This window comes from Oryzias latipes, chromosome 14 (genome assembly GCF_053564925.1).
Source record: "Oryzias latipes strain Hd-rR chromosome 14, Olatipes_Hd-rR_3.1".
NCBI classification, from domain to species: Eukaryota; Metazoa; Chordata; class Actinopteri; order Beloniformes; family Adrianichthyidae; genus Oryzias; species Oryzias latipes.
In genome coordinates, this window is record NC_136250.1 from 28,938,047 (window position 1) to 28,958,809 (window position 20,763).

General features: G+C 40.7%; 1 protein-coding gene and 1 long non-coding RNA gene across 8 annotated transcripts in view; both read right to left on the minus strand.

Annotated features, from left to right (window-relative positions):
• Positions 1-362: 362 nt before the first annotated feature.
• On the minus strand, positions 363-1,460 carry LOC144983714 (uncharacterized). The gene is made up of 2 exons (XR_013647484.1): positions 1,323-1,460; positions 363-591 (listed from the first exon to the last, which is right to left on the minus strand). It is a non-coding gene; the product is annotated as an uncharacterized LOC144983714 (long non-coding RNA).
• Positions 1,461-4,475: 3,015 nt separating this feature from the next.
• The window catches only part of doc2b (double C2-like domains, beta), a 134,948-nt gene continuing 118,660 nt past the window's right edge, over positions 4,476-20,763 (minus strand). For 3 of the 7 annotated variants that reach the window (XM_023962298.2, XM_078930851.1, XM_078930850.1), the window contains 4 exons: positions 17,257-17,414; positions 13,795-13,876; positions 11,642-11,738; positions 4,476-5,715 (listed from right to left, as the gene is read on the minus strand). In XM_023962298.2, the coding sequence (XP_023818066.1) occupies positions 5,420-5,715; positions 11,642-11,738; positions 13,795-13,876; positions 17,257-17,414 (633 nt within the window). In that variant the 3' untranslated portion in view covers positions 4,476-5,419. Of the gene's footprint in view, positions 5,716-8,727; positions 11,060-11,641; positions 11,739-13,794; positions 13,877-17,256; positions 17,415-20,763 lie in introns of those variants that run through there. The other 4 variants (XM_004076803.5, XM_020709165.3, XR_013647482.1 and 1 more) reach the window with 3 other exon arrangements.

Below are 20,763 nucleotides of genomic sequence, written 5' to 3' on the forward strand. Positions count from 1 at the left end.
AAAGACTCGTCGGCTGGAACCCTCGACGAACGCAAGAAACACTTATGAATGACGTACAGTACATGCCGAAAGTTTGGACACACCTTCCCATTCATTTGAATGAGAAGATGTCTCCAAACTTTTGGTCTGTACTGTATATCACGAAAAAATGAAATCACATACGTGGAAAATGCACATAATAGATGTAGTGGCTGTGTGACCCAGCGCTGGGATCTGTCCAATCTCTGTTCTCCACAGATGGATCCACTTTGTTCTTTCTCTGGATCATCAAACCCCGCTGTCTGAGCAACATGTGGAAGATTAAAAGACACTTGTTTAAAAAAGTACTTTTAATAAAATTATTAAGCAAAGGATGAAACCAATTTTTATCTTTGAGTTAGCAAACTTTAATAAAACTCAAATGATTCGGTTTTACACATTTGAAAAGGCATTTTGTGATATGCTCTGCATCTGGAGTCTCATCTCATTTGCATTTGGGTCAATTGGATTTGCTTTTCCACGCCGTATGTGATGTCACACATCTCCCTCGGGCGGCGTTGAGCGGTCCACAGAAGGCCCTTGGAGTTTGCATTTCGTTTCTCCTCTGTCATCCTGTCCGGGTCCCAAAAAGCAATTTCAGTACAACGTGAGGAATGTCGCAATTTCTGAAATGTACCAGGAGAAGTGAGGAGAGACTTTTCATGAGCAAATGAACGTGCCGGGTTGTTCAGGTGGGCTTGGCATCACAACACAACAGCACAACGCAACGAAAATAATTAAAAAGTTGAAGCCATCTTGTGTTTTTTTTTTTTTTAAAGTGTCTGAATTTGTTAAAAAATAAAAAAGTAATGTCCATTTTGGTGTTACGGAAAATACTTTTTATTATATTTGACAATAAAGAATCATGAAACTATCAGATTCTAACTACAGGTCAACTTCCTGAAGGTTGATGGTTCATGCAGATGTTCTTGTTTCCTCATCAGACCATAAATACCATTTCTCATTCACTGAAGATGTCGTGTTTTATTGTTTTCCTCCTATCTGAACATGTTTTTGTGTTTTTTTTGTTATTTCCAAAGGATTTTTTTGGCACTTTTTGCAGAATAGAAAAAGTCCAAGGAGCTAAAATATCCAGAAATGGAGAAAAGAAAAGAAAAGAAAAAGAATTGTATCTTTAAAGGAGTTTGATCTGAACTGTTGTTTGCACCTTTTTCATATACTGAGCTTTACAAGAAAATAAAACGTATGGGAGTCTATTTAACAAAAGAACCTGATAGCTGTGTGCGTTTTCCTTACCTTATCTTTATTTTTGATGGATGTAATGTTTTCTTTTTGCTTATTACCTGCAGAGACTGCTGAGTCAGCGCTGAGCTGCTGGACCCCCCAGGCCTTCACAGGCCCCCCTCGATCATTCAATGAGATTTCCATTTGGAAGATAGATGTAGCTTCAAACGTCCTCTTTCTCTGTTGGGCTCAAAGACATACATCACAACATACTGTAGAAGTAAAACAACAGTATAGACTTTCTGAATCCTAAAATTGTACTAATAAACATCCACTGCAGCTTTGTGGTGTTTTATTTTATTTTTTAAAATGACCTGTTTTCCACTGAAACATTAGAAAAAGCATTGGTTTCTTAAACCAGTTTAGTAATTTAAACTTTTTTAATTCTTACATTTTTTCTTTATTAGAGTAGATGATTCATTTTTACTGAACAGCTAATTTAGTCTTGCTGCGCATTTTTAAAAGTTTTTCATTAATAATTTAGTTTTAAGATGCATAATTAAATAATTTTTGTATATTTAATTTTTTTATTCTTTTATCAATTAAAATAAGACTTTTTAACTGCTTTGTTCTGTATTTAGCTGCTTGACAACATGGATATTTTATTGAATTTCCAACTGCTTTGCGCATCGTCGCCACCGTGTGGCCGGAGGTAGGAGTTGCAATCGGAAAAAAGATGTAAAAACAAAAAAATAAAAACAGAAAAAATATTGTTTGTCAACTACAATAAAAGTGTTTTTCTTCAAATTGAAGAATAATCGTAATTTTTTAAATCTGACATAAAAAGATAAGACATCCTGTTTTGCACTTAAATGCATAGTAACCGTTTACATGTTTCTTAAACTAATACAGCGATTTGCTTTTTTCCCTTTATTAGCGTTCCAAACAGTTTTTTTGTTAGCTAAAGAACTATTTAGCCTCGCTGCAGACATTTTAGCTTTTCATTCATAATGTAATTTTCAGATACATATTAACTTATTTTCAGCAATATTTCCTTTTAAAATTTTTGTATGGAATAGAATTACTTTTTTTTTAACTGTTTCACTGCTTGAAAACATGGATATTTTAAAGGTGAATATCCAACTGCTCTGTGCACCGTCGCCACCGTCTGGCCGGAGGAAACCTATAAAAAAAGACATTCAAATAAAACAGCAAAGGCAAAAACTATTTAAGTGTTTTGCTGTTTGTTAACTATAAGAAAATGGGTTTCCTTATAATTTCAAGGTAATGCTATTTTTAAAAACCTGAAATCAAATAATATAAATATTACATAAAAACAGTCTGCCACACAACAAGCTAAAGTCCTGATTTGATCCATTGAAAAAAATAAATAGTATTTTTATGACAAGAACACAAGGGGCAAAGGATCAAAAACAGCTGTAAAAATACACGTGTAAAACGCATCATTATATAGCTACACGTGTTTTCATAAACATCTTCTGCCTCCATTAATTAGCAAAATTTCATTAAAGAGAAGTGTTGTCACTGATGGCCTTGAGTGTTCTGCTCTGAGACATTAGAGCAACAGCAAAGAAAAGCCATTTTTCTGTTACCTAGAATCTCAACCAGGGATCTTTTCAATTCAATTCAGTTTGTTTATAAAGCTCCAGCTGACAAAGAAGGTCGTCTCAAGGAGCAACGCCGAAGACAAAGACAGAAAGAAAAGCAGCCTCATTAATGTCCACAAGAGAAGCTTTGCTTCAGATTTGATTTGCTAAAGAAAAAGGCCTTGAAAAGTTTTTTTTGTGATTATTTTCAGTTTGTTCCTAAATAGTGCTGCTAGATTTGAATGAAAAAATAATTAATCACATGTATGGCTTTATAAATATTAATGGTTTGTATCTCTAAATAAGATTTCTTACATAAAAAATGGGATAGTTCATAACCCACAAAAAATGATGGAAACTGTGTAGAAGAGTTAAAATATAAATAAATGACAAACATAAATATTCTAAAGTCACAGAATTGTAAAAATTACTACATTCATTTTGAAATATCGTTATTGTTACACTAGGAAAGTACCTTTAAATAAATGTTAATTAATATTTTATTAATATTAATTCTGAAAATGTGAGCGTCTGTTTCACAAATGATGCTTCCATGATTTATTGGTTTTGTTAGAAACGAAACAAAAGAAATCAGGAATAAAATAAAAAACAAACAAACAAAGATTTGGATGTAAAAAGTGAAACTTGTGGAAAAAAAAAGACATTCAGTTTATATTTCTATTTAGCGAAATAGAAAGAAGATATTTTTCTCGCTTTTTAAAAGTAGAGTTTAAAGACAAATAAGTCAATATTCTGGGTTTCGTATTCTTCTTAAAATGTTATTTCAACGGAAAAAAAAGAACACATTTTTTCTCTTAGGGGAAAAAATACCAACATTTTCGATCAGACATCTGATTAAAAAAAACAAGGTAACTTTTACAGAAGTTCAGTTCCACAGTATGGAGCAGCTATTTCCAGTTGTTTGGACTTTTTAGAGTTTTGATTGGATAAAAATGAAAAAAAAAAAAAAACTCATATCTAACTAAAGTCTATGTAAAGTCCGTTAAACACAAGGAACGGTCATTGGTCATTGCATCTAGCAGAAATCACACATAATTGTGCAAGATTTACATAATATTTGCATATGAACTACATAAACAGTGTAATTCTTAGCAGACTAAAAATTTTGAACGGCTCAAAACCGAATTCACTCCGGCCGAAACCCTCGACGGACATCAATAAAAGATGAACGCACGGATGAATATATGACGCATGTGTCAGGAAAGACCAAAGCTACACACACGGAACTGTGTGACACGACCTTGAAACCGTGTAGGAATCTTTCTTCACGTCCCTCCAGCATGAGACGACTTCCCATCTTCCCAGGTCACGTGACCTTCTCAGCCAAATGAGTCTGGTGGCGAGACCTTGCGTGACGAGTCGGTCTCTCATGACCAGGAACACAGCGGTCCTGCTGCTTCCGTGCCCAAAACGGCAGAAGCTGTGAGGCGGCAGGCGCTGTTTTCCCGCCGCATTTGCTCGGAGCAGCAGAAATTCAACCGTTTAGGACCAATGGGAGAAAAATCCTTATCAGCATTATCAAAATGGATGAACAATTTGAAAGTGTTTAATGTCTTTGAATGACCCAAAAAGGTGCCTTTTGGGTCATCTTTGTGCCGTTAAAGTTTATTTAACGTGTTTGTGTGCAAAAACGACACATAAGTCTTTCTATTTTGCAAAGGACTAAAATATCATTTGATACGATGCATTTATTATCCTTCATTCAACAAACCAGAAACATGAAAACAAGTGCCTGAGTGTTAAAAAAAGGAAACAACAAAGGAAAGATTTTAATTCACATCAATTCACACCTTGGGATAGTCAACACAGCAGCCAATAATGCTGGTAAGGTACAAAACGTTGTCCAGAAGAAAGACCGACTTTTAGCAGAATCTCAGAGCATCCACAGTCTTGAATACAGAAAAACAGTATCAAACGTGAGGCAAAGTCATCTCAGGACAAGAACCAGGAACGTTGGCATGCATTTATGTTTTCCATGGATAATATTGAGCTTGCATACAAAAGCAGACGGGTTACAAAACCAAAAACCACACGTTGGTCGTCTTCATCACATATTCACCAGTGGGGGGGGGGAATTGAGATGCTCACGAGGTTCCACGGCCGGCCCGCCGTGCCTCGCAAATCAAAGCGCTTCAAGGGGCTGTTAACACTTAAAGAGAGAGATGCAAGGCCTGCTGGGAGGCGCTGAGAGGGTTTCGACCCCCCCAGCTGTGATGTCACAATCAAATTGTCTTCAAAGGGACGGAATCTAATCATGCCAACGCCACGGGTGTGGAAGCCGAGGGTGAGGACGATGGAACGTGGTGACAGGGGGGGGCGCGTTCCAGGACTTCACATGACGCCGTTACAGAAACAGTCACTTACGGTGGCGTGAGGCGACGACACAAAGCTGTTAGCTGGATTGAAAGGCCCTGACGGGAACTCTGATCTCCGTTTGGACGGAGCGCGTGGTCGGCATTTACAAGGCGTGCGTGGGCGTGCCGGGAGGGGGCATGCGGTAAAGGTCAGGCTGCTGCTCGACGTCTTCAAAAAATCACTAATGCATGGCGTGCATCCAACCCGTCCAAGACCGCAGCCACGGCGAGCGCTCATGGTGGAAGAATAAAAAACAAAAAGGAAGGTAGAGTCTGACACGCCATCGGGGCGCCGCCGTTTGTCCGACTCGGAGGAGAAGAAGGGCCAAACAAGTACATTCTGTTTGAAACAGTTCTACTGGAGCTGCTTACATTAGAAAAACCCAACCACAATGACAACACACACACACACACACACACACACACACACACACTGCCAGTGGTTTCAAAAGTCCGCCCTTCTTGTCCTGCAGAGCTCAACGCGTCGCCGTGGCGTCGATTAGTGCCTTTTTGGCCTTTCTGGAGCCAGACTGTAAACATGTAAACATGCTCAGATTAATACCGTTATTGTTTTGTTAAATATACTCCACACAATCAAAGCGTGAAGGGGGGGGGGGGGGGGGGGGTCCGCAAACCTCCTGATCTGTAAACTAAAAAGCTGCAGGCGGTGTGTGAAGTGGCCCGGCCTGTGGTTCCGGCGCCGACCTTCTCTGCGCTCCTGATTACGGCTCCAGGTTGCGATCGCCGCTCAGTGGACACTTCACAACAACCCCGACCGAGAGGGAGGGTCTACGGGCTACGGGGTTAGAATTCTCTGACTGATCTCATGTTCTGATATGATTACCGGCATGAAACCCCCTCCCCGGACCCTCCGCCAGCGTCACCAGCCTCACAGACCAGTGACGAGGGAAATCCGACCCCCTAAACTCAGCAAAGTCCTCTGCTGGGGTCCAAATGCATAATCAGAAGAGGACAACGTCTGCATTATCGTTGGGAGTGGGGTCATCTGGACCCCACAAGACAAGTATCGGCTTGTTCAGCTGGATAAACGGAGTTTACAGAGGGCCATGACGTTTCCGTCATCGTCACTAATCAACACGTTCTCAGCCCAACTCGTCATATGTGGACGTGTGGGCAGGAACCCCTCTAGATGCTTTGGGTGAGCCCAACTGGACGCTAAATAAGAGATCCCGAAACGCTGGTGAATGATTATAAAATATACTTAATTTATAAACCAACTTTAGGCCATTTTAACCCCACAGAACCCGGGGGGGGTTCCAGACAGAAGGTCATGCTAGTTACCACGGTAAGTTTGAGGCTAAGGCAGTGGATAACCTCAGCTTTCGGTTCCAGAAATGGAGGTATGTTTCAGGGTATGTCAAGTTGCTATAGCAACTCATGCTCTGAACATAACCTGGTCTGGAGCAGGATTAGTTGAAGGTTAGTTTGTTTTCAGAGAGGTGAAGCAGCATGGCGTGAAGATGATTTAGTGGATGAAGAAGCTCAGATAATACCTTTTCCACCGTGAGAGGGTGATAAGACCACGTATGGATGTTGGAAAGATAAACTATTTACTTTGATCTAACTTAATTATTTGCTTCAGTTAAGATAAATCAATTATTTTTAGTTAAGTTAGCTTAAAAATAACACATAGTTATCAGACAGTTATTTTACTTTCATTCAAATTAATTCAATTAAGTAGGTGTAACTTTGGTGCTGCTGTTAGATCGGCACCGGAAGGAATTGTGGGATACCATTCCCTTTGCCTGTGTGGACGGATTTGGGTTTAAGTGTGGGTTTTTGACCAAATGTGTTCAGTTGTTTAGCTGTTTAACTGTGTATTGCCCAGTTATTTGTACTGTTATATTTAATTCTTTCTGCACCATGAGTGAGAGGGAGGAAGAGGATGATGAGTTTATATAGCACCACTACTGCAACAAACTGTTGTAAGAACTGAAGTCAAAGTCAGAGTCATGATAAATGAATAAATTCTTCCTATTGCAAATCCACATTGGATCATTCATTTGAAAATATTTTACAAAATGAGAATATCTACGGCCTCCTCAAACTTCAGGAAATACAATAAATTAAGATGGAAAAACATTTAACTGAATTGGAGAAATGTGACATTTAGTCAGATAAATACGTAAATTTGAGTTGTATAAACAACTATTGAGTTGGATAGACGTAAGAAATTAGGTTGAATAAATTTAACTCAACTAATTGTTACCAATTGAATTCATTTATATATATAAATGCGCCACAATGGAAATCGAAATGAGATAGAAACTCCTGTGTTGTTCTCCTGTCCGTTCTCCAAGCAGAAACTCTTTCTTTTGATGGTGCAGCCGTATTACTTTTTTGATGGACGTATAATCTTCATACACCGTCATTTAAATCTCATACTCCATCTCACTGAAGTATAGCGCTCTCTTTTGTTCTCCATGCGTTTCCATGGTGACTCCAGAAATCGGTGATCCATTGAGAATGTCTTTATATACACGCTGTGCACGTGCATTAACCCAGGGTTACTAAGTCGAGTGTAATTACGCCAACTCATATCCGGTCTTTTGGAACCGACATACCCAGAGTGAGCAAGTTCAGGCGGATTTCAGCCAGAGTTCAGGCTTAAAGTCAGGCTAGTTTAAACATGCTTTCTGGAATACCCCCCAGAGAATAAGCTTCTTCTGGGCGTTTCAAGGTAATTTAACCATTTTTGGGTTCATTTAGCAATAAACAGCAGTTAAAAATATAAAATAAAAACGTAATAAAAATGGGGAAAAAAATGAACTTTTTTTAGAAAGAAAGAAAAATGCCATAGGCCACATTTTACCCCACGGGTTCTCCAGGTGTAAATGAGAGCAACTCATTATTATTATTATTATTAATATGATTATCAGGGGGAAGCCCTAATCTGTGAAACTTTTCTGAAGTCATTTAATCGGAGAGGGCGGCATGTCGAAAAACGACGAGTTGGGCTCACCCAAAGTGGGGGGGGGGGGGGGGGGGTGAAAATGTGTTGCACTGAGTTCATGAAGGATTTTCCACAATATTTAATGTTTAAATGTTTTTGCAAAGGTTTTCAATGTCCTCCGTTGATGAGCACGGACGTTTGAACCCACAACTGGAACATTTATGGGTTTACCAATTCAGTGTGGCTGAAAGTAAAAGTTTTTTTCCTTTTCTTTTCTGAAAGGCATTTTGAAAGAAACTTTCCCAAATGTCTCAATTTTTTTTGGTGATAGTTTTATATTTCTATAGATCCACGTCCACAAAGTCGACATGTTGTAGCAAAACACGTTGAAACGACTCTAGATGTATTTGTCAGCGTGTAAAGATATTTTGAGAGGGGGTGGTGGCCAAAATTACTTTTTGGAAACTAAAAAAAGAATCAACAACACTATATAGCACTTTGTTATTTTATTTTGAAAGTATGCCACACGATGACTCCATAGAGCAGGGGTCGGGAACCTATGGCTCGCGAGCCATATATGGCTCTTTTGATGGTCACATGTGGCTCGCAGACAAATCTTTAATTATAGTTTTTATTTTTCATTAGACCAGTCCTTCTCGTGCGCGATGCGATGGCAGAGGCGCGCAGTAGTAGCGGTGCTTAGAGAGAGAAATCTGCGCCAGCGCTATCAGTTACTATTATCTATTATTTCACAGAGTTTGTACCAGCTGGAAACCTGTGAATTGACGTGCCTAAAACTACGCGCTCCCGTCTCTGAGAAAGAGCGCGCAGATGCGGGGACTGGATGTGTGAGGGAGAAAGCAGAGGGTGGGGGTGGGGGGTTGTGGGGACAGCAGGTGAATCGCGCAGGGATTGTAAAAACGTAAAACCCGCTGCCCGTCACTCACTGCAGCGTGTGAGTGTGTGTTTGGCTCCATGTCTGCATGTGATAAGAATGTCTCACATCTACAGAACATTCAGACCTAAGATCACGTTTAAAGTCTCAACGCCTGCATGAAGCAGAAACTCACCACGTATCAACCAGACTAGACCATCAGCAAAACTACCATGAGAAATACTCATCATTTATTAGCAACAGAATAACAATGTTATTAAAAAGAATCCACAGACTTATTGTACTTTAAAAATGTTGAAATTAAATCAAATGCACACATTCATTTGTATATTTAGTTTTAAACATATTGTCGCGGACTGAGTTGGATGGCTGTTGGGCCGCGTTGAAAGTTCTGGAGTTCATTGAACGCGTCAAGCAGAGATCTGATTGGCCCTCAGTTCTGTCGCTCAGCCTGTTGTTAGGTAGTTTGGACCAATGGGGTTCAGCTATGGGCCGAATAAGGGAAATGGGAGGGCTGCAGCGGGAGCAGGGGAATATAAAGTTGGGAGAAGCGCTCTCGTCTCGGCGGGAGAGACTTAGGAGTTGCTGAATTAATTGAACGGCGTTTGTTGCGGTCTGCAGTAATCGGAATAAAGAACTTTAAAAGAGGTTAAGTCTCCGTGCCTCAGTGTGGGGAAGGGACACTAAATTATTGTATGGCTCTTTCGAAATTACATTTCAAAATATGTGGCATTTATGGCTCTCTTGGCCAAAAAGGTTCCCGACCCCTGCCATAGAGGGAAGCCATGACTGCTGGGGCCGCATTTATTTAACCAGACGGGGGTAACGCATGTCTGTGGGGGCCGACCGAGGAGGGGTAACCCGTCGGCATCTGGGCAGTTGGTGATGAATGAGGAGAGTTTTCCAAATGCCCTGAAACATTCGTGCCATTTTCTATCCCGAATCTAAAATTTACTTTTTCTTTTTAATGTTTCTGGATTTTCAAACATGTTTCAAAAAGTTTGGGTAACAAATGTCCTCAAAAATGTTTCATAGGTGTCTCAAGCAAGTTTCAAACTGTTCTCAACTTAGTTTCTGTGAGACAAAAAAAAAGAAATAAATGTGGAAGCTTTAAAAAATAAAATGTTAATTGTTAAAAAGAAAATACTGTAAAATTCTGGGAGAGCAAATTTACGTAAAACCCAGAAGAACTGAATCCAAATTATGAGACTGAGAGGAAAAAAAGTTGGAATATAGTTTGGGAGGGTTTTCAGCAAGTGGAGCTCCTTCAAAATAAAAGCACTGAGGATTGGAAACCTCTGCAAACTTTCTGGAAACTCCTTCGTCAAGTTTTTGAACCTTCAACCAGCAGTTTTTACCCCGAATTTTATTCTACTTGAAGGTGTCATGGAATAAAAAAAAGAAATCCTCAATAAATAAAACAAATACTGTAGGATTGTTCTTAGGAGGCCAAAAAAACTTCACCTAAAGGTTTTCTAGTCATCATAAAGTGCTGCATCTTCTGATGAAGTTGAAACTGACTTACAGGTTTAAGATGATCATTATTTTAACCCATCATTTGCTGCAGTTTCTTTAGTTTTTGTCATATTTCAGAAGAGGATCCAGAGCGGTTTTGGGGAGGGAAATGGATGCAGATGCCGGAGAAGGTCCCATCAAACAGACCGTATTTACCGTTTTGATCTTCACCAATCATGCAGAGACGCTGAAAAGCCTTAAAGATCAACACTGCCATCCCCTCTCAATGCTTCTGCAGAAGACAAACAAACCAGCAGCTGTGCAGCTTTTGTGTATTTGTGAAGGATGAGAAACGACGTCAGAGGAGTTACTGTATCCTCCTCTTCCAGGGAGACGTTTCAAGGCGCCATGAAAGCAGGAGGCGGCGTCCTCTCTGGTGCAGCCGGGTGAGGGTTCGACGGCGGGAGGCGGGGTCTTCAGTCATTTAGCGAGCCGGGTAATTCATTGGTCAGCGTGTGCCAGCGCTCGATCTTTTTGTCCTTGTTCTTGAGGCAGTCAAACCAGTGTTTGAGCCTCTCCCCGTTTGCATTGATGCCCAGAGAAACGCCGCCTAGGAGACGGCGGAGACAGCGTGAGTCACGTGCCGCAAACGCGCCGCTTCGCCATCCATAAACCCTCACAGCTGCTCTCGCAGTGACTAACGTTGGCAGCAAATGCAAACATTCAAAAGGTCAGTAAATACAAACGTATTTTGCAAAAAAATCTTTCCTCACACATGCGGTGATGAGGACAGTAATGGCAAACATTAGGGAGTTATGAATCGATGTTCATGGATTCTGTTGACACACGATCAATCTAACAGGCTAAAATATCATCTAAGTAGTAATTCATTAAACAAATGCATTCAGTTATTCTAATTAAGAGCTAATGATTGGATCTTGGCGGGCTTGCACTCGTCAAACTCATTAAAATGATGCACGTTCCTGAAAAAGGTCATCCCACTTTAAATGCTTCATGAAACAGCATTTTTTTTTAACGAATAATTGTGGCATTTGGTGAAACTTTAGGTTAAATGTATCTACGCACGGACATTCCTTCAAACAGGGCCGACTCCAGAACTCCTCAGGCTTCAGTGTTCGGTTCTTTTTCCTGCAAATGAACCATTTTTGGAAAAACAAAGTCATTCACTCACCGATAAAGTCGTTTGACTTTCCAATGTCGTAGTCCCATACAGTCACCTCCAAGGTCTTTTTGGTGAGGTCTGCATATTTAATGTCATAACAGAACTCCTGCAAAGAAAACGAAAACAGGACAAAGCGTTTACAATCTGGAAAACTAGATTATTAGTGATTAGAACATTAGATAGTCTTGAAAGACTCAATGAAAATGGTGTTTTTAACATGTTCTAGGTGCAGTTTTCTGATGTTGGAGGACAAATGTAAAAGCATTAAAGTATTTTTGAATTCAAATCTTGATGGATCAAGAGCAGAAGAAAGCTGGAGTTTGTGATGCAGCAGCTACTGGCTTAGGTTTGTTAAAAAGGAGTTATAAGCTAACAGGAGGGAGTGTAAACATAGGCATGCTGGGATATGAAGGTGGGGCTACTTCCACGCCAACGGCCCTAGAGCAGTGTTTTTCAACCAGTGTGCCGCGGCACACTAGTGTGCCGTGGGAGATGGTCAAGTGTGCCGCGGAAATTTGCCCTCATTAACTGATCTAAAAGCATTTCCCATCTCCAGGAAATCAGCTCTTTGTTCATCCAAACAGGTCCTGATAAAACACTGAGTAGTTAGGAATATAAACGATCATAAAATACTTTTTTCTTTGTGTTTATTTGATTCTATTAAAGACATTTTGATAAGAATGACGGTAACGCGAAATAGCTGCAGCTATAACTGTGTAAGGAAAAGTCCCGCAGCGTTTACTGTCTCCACGACTCCACCAATCATTCTTGAAGGCTTAATCACATGTCATCAGTCTGACCAATCAGAAGTGGTTAAAGTCTCCACTTCCTTGTTCCAATTTAGCTCATAACTCAGTCAGTTCCGACAAAAACACCAGCTAAAGCTCGTCTTTAGCGGTGTAGCTTTCCACAGAATCCGGTATCAGACCGTGGAACAAGTGAACAAAACCATGAAGCTCAGAGACGCGAGTCTTTCTGCCGTTTTCTCGCAGTTTTCACACTACATCTCCCATGATGCATTGGCTTAATGAGTCGTCGTTCTTACACGTCTTGAAAACACAACGAACATACAGTTTGTATGTAACTTAACTTTTATTACATCTTTTAGAAAAACATCTGCAACTTCCTGCTTTTTCTGCCACAATTATCACAAAAATGCACGTCAGATTGCCGGGGGGGGGGCTGTAGATCAAAACAGACTATGAGTTTCTGCTTTTTTTTTTTTTTTTTTGGGATGCTGGTGTGCCGCGGGATTTTTGTCAAGGTTAAAGTGTGCCGTGGCTCAAAAAAGGTTGAAAAACACTGCCCTAGAGAATAGATAATGATCCCAGATTATGGTTTTTTAATCTTCAAGTCTCCTGCAAAAATGTATCCAACGTCAGTGGACACATTTGAGCCAATGAACACTCTAGATGTGACCATTAGTCTCAACAGAGATTCACATCAAAATGCGTACTTGATGATCAGATTTTCTGACCTAAAATGGATCCAAAACATCTTTGGTCCAAACTTCCATCAGTGAGACTCAGACAGAAATTCCTGCTACTGAACAGGGAAGTTTTCCAGATTCTTGGATTTCTTCCAGATCATCAGGTGTAAATGAAATATGTGTCCAAACAAGTAAACAAGAATGAATGTCAAATCCATTCACATTTAAGGTGTTTTTCCACATCCAAAGAATCCAAAGGGAACATTCTAAGAACATTCTAGCACACTGGATGGTCACATGACTATGTTACATTCAAAGGCATGCATTATAGCGATTAAATGGAGTTTTTATGATAAATGGTATAGGTGGATTCAAGTAACAGCTTGGCTCAGACAGGTCGCTCTGGTTGGATTGTAGAAACATAAACGGATTCATCAATTATGTCAATTAATCTAAAAATTAATAAATGGAATCAAAGAGGAGAGGAAAAAAAGGGCTCGACGTTTCCCCAAACATTGCAGCTCTGATTTTTGAAGAAATAAAAATGGCCTGTATTTCAAATTTACACAAATATAGTTCAGTAAAAAAACAGGTGAAAAGTTGTTTATCTGCACTAAAAGTTGCCCCTTTGACCACATAAATGCCCTGGAGTTTACATTGGGATACATTTTTGGTTTCTCAGGAACAGAAGGAGAAAAAATGAAGAAGGATTTGGAAGGTGATGACGTTCTACCTCATTGAACTCAGGGTTGAGAGTCTTTTTCTTCACAGCGGTCTTGTGCTTTGACTTTTTGTTCTCGTCAGGCTTCAGGTAACTGAGGAAGAGAAGCAGAAATACAGGTGAGCAGAGGTGTGAATAACGCGGCAGAGCCACCGCACTTGTCTTAACTGCTTTTCTGTTCTGTCCTCAAGGGGGGGCTGTGGCACTGCCCTGCATGTACCACTTCTGTTGCATCACAGTACATTACATGTGGCTCCAAAGGTCTTCAGCTTTTATGGGGACGCTTACAGATACATGGATGATCATAAAAATCCTTTGTGTTTTCTCCTCTCAGACGCTACTCTTCATCTTTCTGATGAGATTAAGCAGAGGACTCCTCATATTACTTGATGGAAGTCAGTTCAGCTACATTTCACCACCTGTTTACAGCTGAGATGTTATTGCAAGGTTTTTATTAGGTTTGAGAGTTTATTGCACCGCATTCATCTTTATGGATCTTCTACTCTGACTTCCTGCTTCTGTCATTGCAGATGAGTTCTCACAAGATGGGTTTAGTTCAGTTTATTTGGTTTTATTTTTGAAATCTATCAAAGGAGATGACCCTGTCCACTTCTGCCTTTGGTTGGGTTTTTTGTTGCAGCTTCTTCTACAAAAAACAGAGACCGCAGACAGAGAGTCAGCGGGGAAAACCTGCATACAGGTGAGAGTTCGTGTTCACGTTATGATGCAAGAGATGGAAGATATCCTCAACTTTACCAGGTGGAGGATGCTAATAGACTGTGCTGCACTGAAACTACAGGATTACATTTCTACGGAGCCCCCAGGTGCCAGTGGTTAAAATAAAAAATCTGGGATTACTAATCCGTGCCCACGGATTGCTAAACCGTACCCACGGATTGCTAACCGTACCCACGGATTGCTAAACCGTACCCACGGATTGCTAAGCCGTACCCACGGATTGCTAAACCGTACCCACGGATTGCTAAACCGTACCCACGGATTGCTAAACCGTACCCAAGGATTGCTAAACCGTACCCACGGACTGCTAAACCGTACCCACGGACTGCTAAACCGTACCCACGGACTGCTAAACCGTACCCAAGGATTGCTAAACCGTACCACGGATTGCTAAACCGTACCACGGATTGCTTAACTGTTGCATGGATTAAATGTGCGCGCGCACACGTTGCTCGGAGACAGCCGTTGGGAGTTTGGATTCATACATGACCGGTGTTCACCCTGCAACAAGTGTTCAGGGGCCTGCGACTAATGAGAACGTCACACTATTTGATTGGCTGTACGTTGGTCCGATAACGTGTAAAATAGTGATTGGTCTGGTCAGATTACAGTACGACCGTAGAAGAAAAATTTGCAAGTTCCATGGTAAACAAACAAAAGTGCGAGATGATCAATTAAACTGGCTTTTATTATTGTTATGATCATTATTAAGTGCCTTCTCACCTATAGTATTTTTAAATCTGTGCGGCCAGTGCTTTATTCTTGGCCGGAAGAAACCCGGGAAGAGGGTTAGGATTAGGTTAGTACGTGCTAACAACATGTAGCCGTGGATGAACTTAAACTGGAATAACCATCAGCCTTTATTTTGTCTGAACCTGACTGTTAACACAAATCCGGCTGCTCTGCTCAGAGACTGAGCAACAGTCATCAGATTGTATTTTATTTTAATCACTGGCACCTGGGGGGGTTCCGTACATTTCTGCTCTTCTTAAAAGAGTCAAAACTTTGAGGCTACAGAGACGTTTCTGGCTTATTTAAGACAAGAGAAGCTGAAGACGTTCAGAGAAGTCAGGAGGCAAAGAGTCCAAGTGGAAGTTCAGGAAAGTCGATCGGACTGATCGGAGAACAAAACACAATTTTATGTAAGCACACATGTGAACAAACACAGATCCATGCACAAACAAGCACACACACACTTGGACAAAAATATTTAATTTAACCTTTATTTTACCAGGAAGTCCCATTGGATGAGATCTCTCTTTTAAGTGAGACTTGGGCCAAAAGGTACCAACACAACAAAAACATGCAGTTAAAAGTTGTACATTCACACACAAACAAACACACAAACCTATGCAGATCCACACATGAAAAGCTGATTTAAACCTCTTTTTTTTCCAGACAGCCTTCTTGAGAAACACATCTGTGTAAATTGTATCAGATGATGGTATATTTAGGTCACAGCTGAAACAAAAGATGAAACCTTTAATGGTTTGTTCCTCGTTAAGACTCCCCCTTCCTCTCTTCTCTCTAACGACCATCATGTTTCTGATCCTCATTTCACGGTTGTTTGGAACCCATTTAGGTGTTTTTAAACCTCTGCTGTGTGAAACTCTGTCCACAAATGTGTTTCCTTGTAAATCCTGAACCCGCTTACAATAAAAACAATGAGTTAAAAATATTAACGAAGGATTTAGAAAGAGTGAAAACCCCCTCCTCTGTGTGAATATTAAAACCTACACGTAGATTTTATTCTATATTGACTGGGAAGCCATTACAGTCCTCATTACTTATTCCTCATGACCGCCTTGTTAACTAAATGCATGTCCTGGAACGCCACATGCATGTCAAGAGCCCGCTCCCCCATTAAACGCCACCAGCTCAGGTGGCAGCAGCTCCACGCAGCAGTGCAGCTTAGTTTCCTTCTGCAGGTGCATTTCCTGCCGCCTAATAACGTCACTTATTAAAGCGTCACATAGATTTTCTCAGGAAAAACTGCTTCCAGCCTCTCCGGTTTGAAAGGAGTCCTGCTTTTGTTCTGGAGGTGTGCGCGGAAATTAATTGCACTTTCATTGCCGAGCCACATGAAAGACAAGAAAAATGTTCGTTTGTGATAAATAGGACTCTCCCTCAAATTGCGGGCGTGCAGACGCCTCTCACTCTGCTCCTTTCATGATGCTGATAATCACAGGTAGTCCATCTCTTCTGCGCCTCAGTATCAGCCCTGATAATCTCCTCCTGTCCTCCTACGTGAAGCAAACGGCGGTAACGTCGGGGTTTAGAGAGAAAACCAAAACTAGGCTTTAGTTGGTTTGAATTATTGACAATGATATTTATAAGACCAGAAAAAAGCTTTTGACCAACTGGGTCATCGACTTCTAAGGTTAGCGTGTGATTCCTATGTGTTTAAAAAACTGTTGCTGCATTTGAACAATGTAGAGTCAAATTTCCTTTGAAGAATTTAAACTTTTCAATGTCACCTGACGACGACGAAACCTGTTTGGAAACCACAAACACACCAGGCTGCCACGAGAAGCGCAGACGGCACCCGGATCAGAACTCCAGTGAATTCAGAAAACTGGCAGAGATGACCAGTCCGATCCTATTTGCATTTAAATCACCATTAATTGGATTTTATTGTGAAAAGGCGGCACTTCCCCTGTTGCCATGACTACCCAGTGAGATCCAACTATACTGTACGTCTCCATCTGGATGTGTATGAGAGTGTTCGCCACTGACGTTTTGACATATGGGTCTGAGAAGCCGTTGGCGTCCATGGCGGCCAGGTGAGCGCAGCGGATGATGCCCACGACCAGGCAGGACTTCTGGGTGTTGTACTTGAGGGAGATCATGATGCGTCCGCGTTCCTCCAGAGATTTGTCTTCTGTCTTGTTGACCTGGAGGAGAAACCAGATGGGGGAATTACGGCCACGTTCCTGACAATCACGTGAATTTAAGTGTCAAACAAAAACATCCTTTCATCTCATTTTTCTAATTAACTAAGCGCTGATTAGACGGTCGTTTAAATGAATACATGTATTTATAAAAAGCACTTAGTCGCCAAAGTGCTTAAAGTAAAGGTTTAAGTCAAAAGCAGTTCTCACTTCACTGAGAGGAGATGAAGAGAGCATTCAGATGCTTCAACGACTCAAATCAATGTGATGGTTCATCAGATGCAGGTCAAACTGCAGCCTCTGGAGCATCAGAGGGCAAAAATGTCTGCGCGAGCTCGTTCAAATGTCACTTAACAAGCGTGGGACGATCAAATGACCTACAAAAAGAATGGCAAAAGGCAGCTGGGGCGAGGGGAGCCGTTCCAAACAGACCGCCAGAAGCTTCAAGCCAAAGAAGCAAAGGAGAAGCTGCCGCAGGTCCGTAACCATCACAAGAGTTTTCCTTCAGTTTGACCAAAAGTTAACCATCTTTGAAAATGCAATATAAATTCACATTTTTTTCTTTTAAAATCATTTATTTTACTGTTTAGGAAAACGGCTGTTAGATTTCTTGCAGGAATTTACAATTTTATGTATATAAGCTACTTTTTTTAAAATTTATATCACAACTTATACAAAGATTGTTTATCTTAACCTCTTAAGACCTGGCGTTCACATGCACGGACATCACATTTGGGATACATTACCACAGAAGTTAATTTAGCTTTACTTAGGTCCTTACTTAGCTAACTTGTGTAAGAGTTTTGAATAAAAAATGTCTTTGGTCTCCTAGTTTTTCCTAGAGCTAGAGGGTGTCCAAATCTGCAAGTAAAAAATCCAGTGTCATCACTGCTCACTGGGTTGGTGAATATGGACCACAATGCATTGCATTTGATTGGTTTGTCCTTTAGTGAAAAACGTTTGGAAACTTTATTTTAAATCCTCCAAGTTTTCCTCAGCAGAACACAATGGATTCTTATGAAATGTTCATATTTATTAGGTCTTTACTTTGGGAAATGTGTGATGTCATATTTGTCGTTAAAACAAACAAAAAAAAAGGCGTGACGATGTGTCTGAATAGCATTAAAGCCCAGGGCAGTGGAGAGTCCCATTGTGACTCCCGGTATGCTCTCCGTCCGGCCGCAAAAGCCACTTTCTGCTACTTCCGTGTCTCTGTGACCCACATTCGTTCAAAAGGGGAAAAATAAAAACGAGAGTGATCTATTTATTATTGTCTATTTATTAACATCCGAAGGCTACATGCTACGTATCCCATCATGCATCCCACATAACCAATAATGCATCTCGACCAATTACCGTGGCCCCGTAACATGATGCGTTCATAGACAATAGGACAAATGATAGGCTAGGTAGCATGTAGCCTACTAGCCCTTGGATGTAAAGTGAATGCTAACGAGTATGATGCTTTTGCAGAGCTTTTTAAAATAAATAAATCTGATCTTCAAACATCCTATGTGTCTTCCATGCAATGTAATGAGACACACAGAGACAGAAATGTGAAAGTATCTAAATCCAAATATTATAATCCAAATATTACTCACATCCGTGTTTATGACGCTAGGAGCTAAGTCCAGTAGGCGAAGCAGCAATACCTGTTTATTAATGACTTATGACGTAAATAATTATTTAGTAAGTTGTGCGACCTAAATAATTATTTTGTGGGAACGAAATTTTACTTGTGGCAACGAGACATATTTGATTTTTTTCCATGTCAGGACACGGGCTCTGTAGGTTTATGCTCATGGGGGAGAAGTTAGACCTGAAACTGCATCTACAGCAGCGTTCTGAAACACAAACAAACCAAACCAGTTTCACCTGGTCATGAACAGCTAAAAGAGATGATCAGGTTGGGGAGGGTAGCCACTGTCTCCCCTACTCCAACTGAGGACAAAGGACTCCTAACGACCCACAACCATGTATTCTAAGTAGACAATACCATCCATTTTCAGGTCTGACTCCTCCCCCATGAGCACACATATACCAGCTCTTTTCCCAGGTATTTCAGAATTGACAAAGCCTTTTGGATAAGACGTGAAACGTCCTCAACTTTAAAAACCAAGTCCAGATGACAGCCCCTAAACCTACTATGATAAAATAAGCTTTATGAGGAAACAATACCAGGGATTCCGTTTTCCATGCTTCCATGAGTGTTGATCACGTGGCCAGCCTAAAAAAAAAAGGTTCTCTATGGTATTGTGCAGGGGGTCCGGGTCAAATGGGTGGACGGGCCGTAGTTTCGGGTTAGGCACCCTGCTGTGCTTCCCAGTGGGGAGGGGAAGGGGGGCGGGGTTGCTCCGCACCAACATTATCGCCCACAACTCATATCCAAATTTCTAATGAACTTCCTGCCGCTCTGCAGGAACTATGTCCAGGAAAACGACAGAAGATTTCCATGTGGTCTACGAATGAGATCATCGTCAGCATTAAAAGACAACCACTTTGAAAACAGATCAGAAGACGTGTGGGACTTCTCATCCATTTCTTTTGTTTCTTCTGATTTCCTTGTCGCATAAAACTGGATTTATGCAGTGAGAAAACTTCAGAGGTTCTGCCAGAGTCCTCCCCACCACCACCACCACACAGACCTGTAAACATGCACACTTGTTCCTCCTGCATTTTGTGACTGAATGCGCATTAATTGGATGCACTGATTGGATTCCCTGATTGGCTCGTTGATGCGGTTTCCTCTGTGGATGATGAGTTAATGGCCTTATCAGGGTTCATTTGCTAAATGTACGGAGAGGAGGCGACGTTCAGCCACACCTGTAGCATTATGACATATTTTTATGGAGATTTCGTTTGCAATCACGACTTTTGTCTAAATTTGTTTTTGGGTTTTATGAGTGTTGACGCAAAAATTGGCACACCGACAACTTAGGATGTTAAAAATAAGCAGATGAGCATCCTTTTTAAGTTTCCCCTTCAGTCCATTGAAACTCGCTCACTACCTGAAACTAAACTAAACTAAACTAAACTAAACTAAACTAAACTAAGACTTTAGGACAGAAACAGCAGCACTTTGCTCTGCAAGCTTCTGACACAAAACATTCACTTCCTCTAGGTGTGCACTTAACAAATCCCTAAAAAACACTTAAATGCAGGTAAACCTCACCATATTTTAGAAGAAAACACGTGTTTCTTTTAAAAAAATGTGAATGCCGTCTCAGAAAAGGAGCAGCAATTGCTCTCTAATGTCTGCGTTTCGTGTTTTGTCATTTTAGAAAAAGACACTCGCGTGGATGCTTGAAGTCAGCGTGAATTAACACAAAAAAATAAAACTACAGTGAAAAGC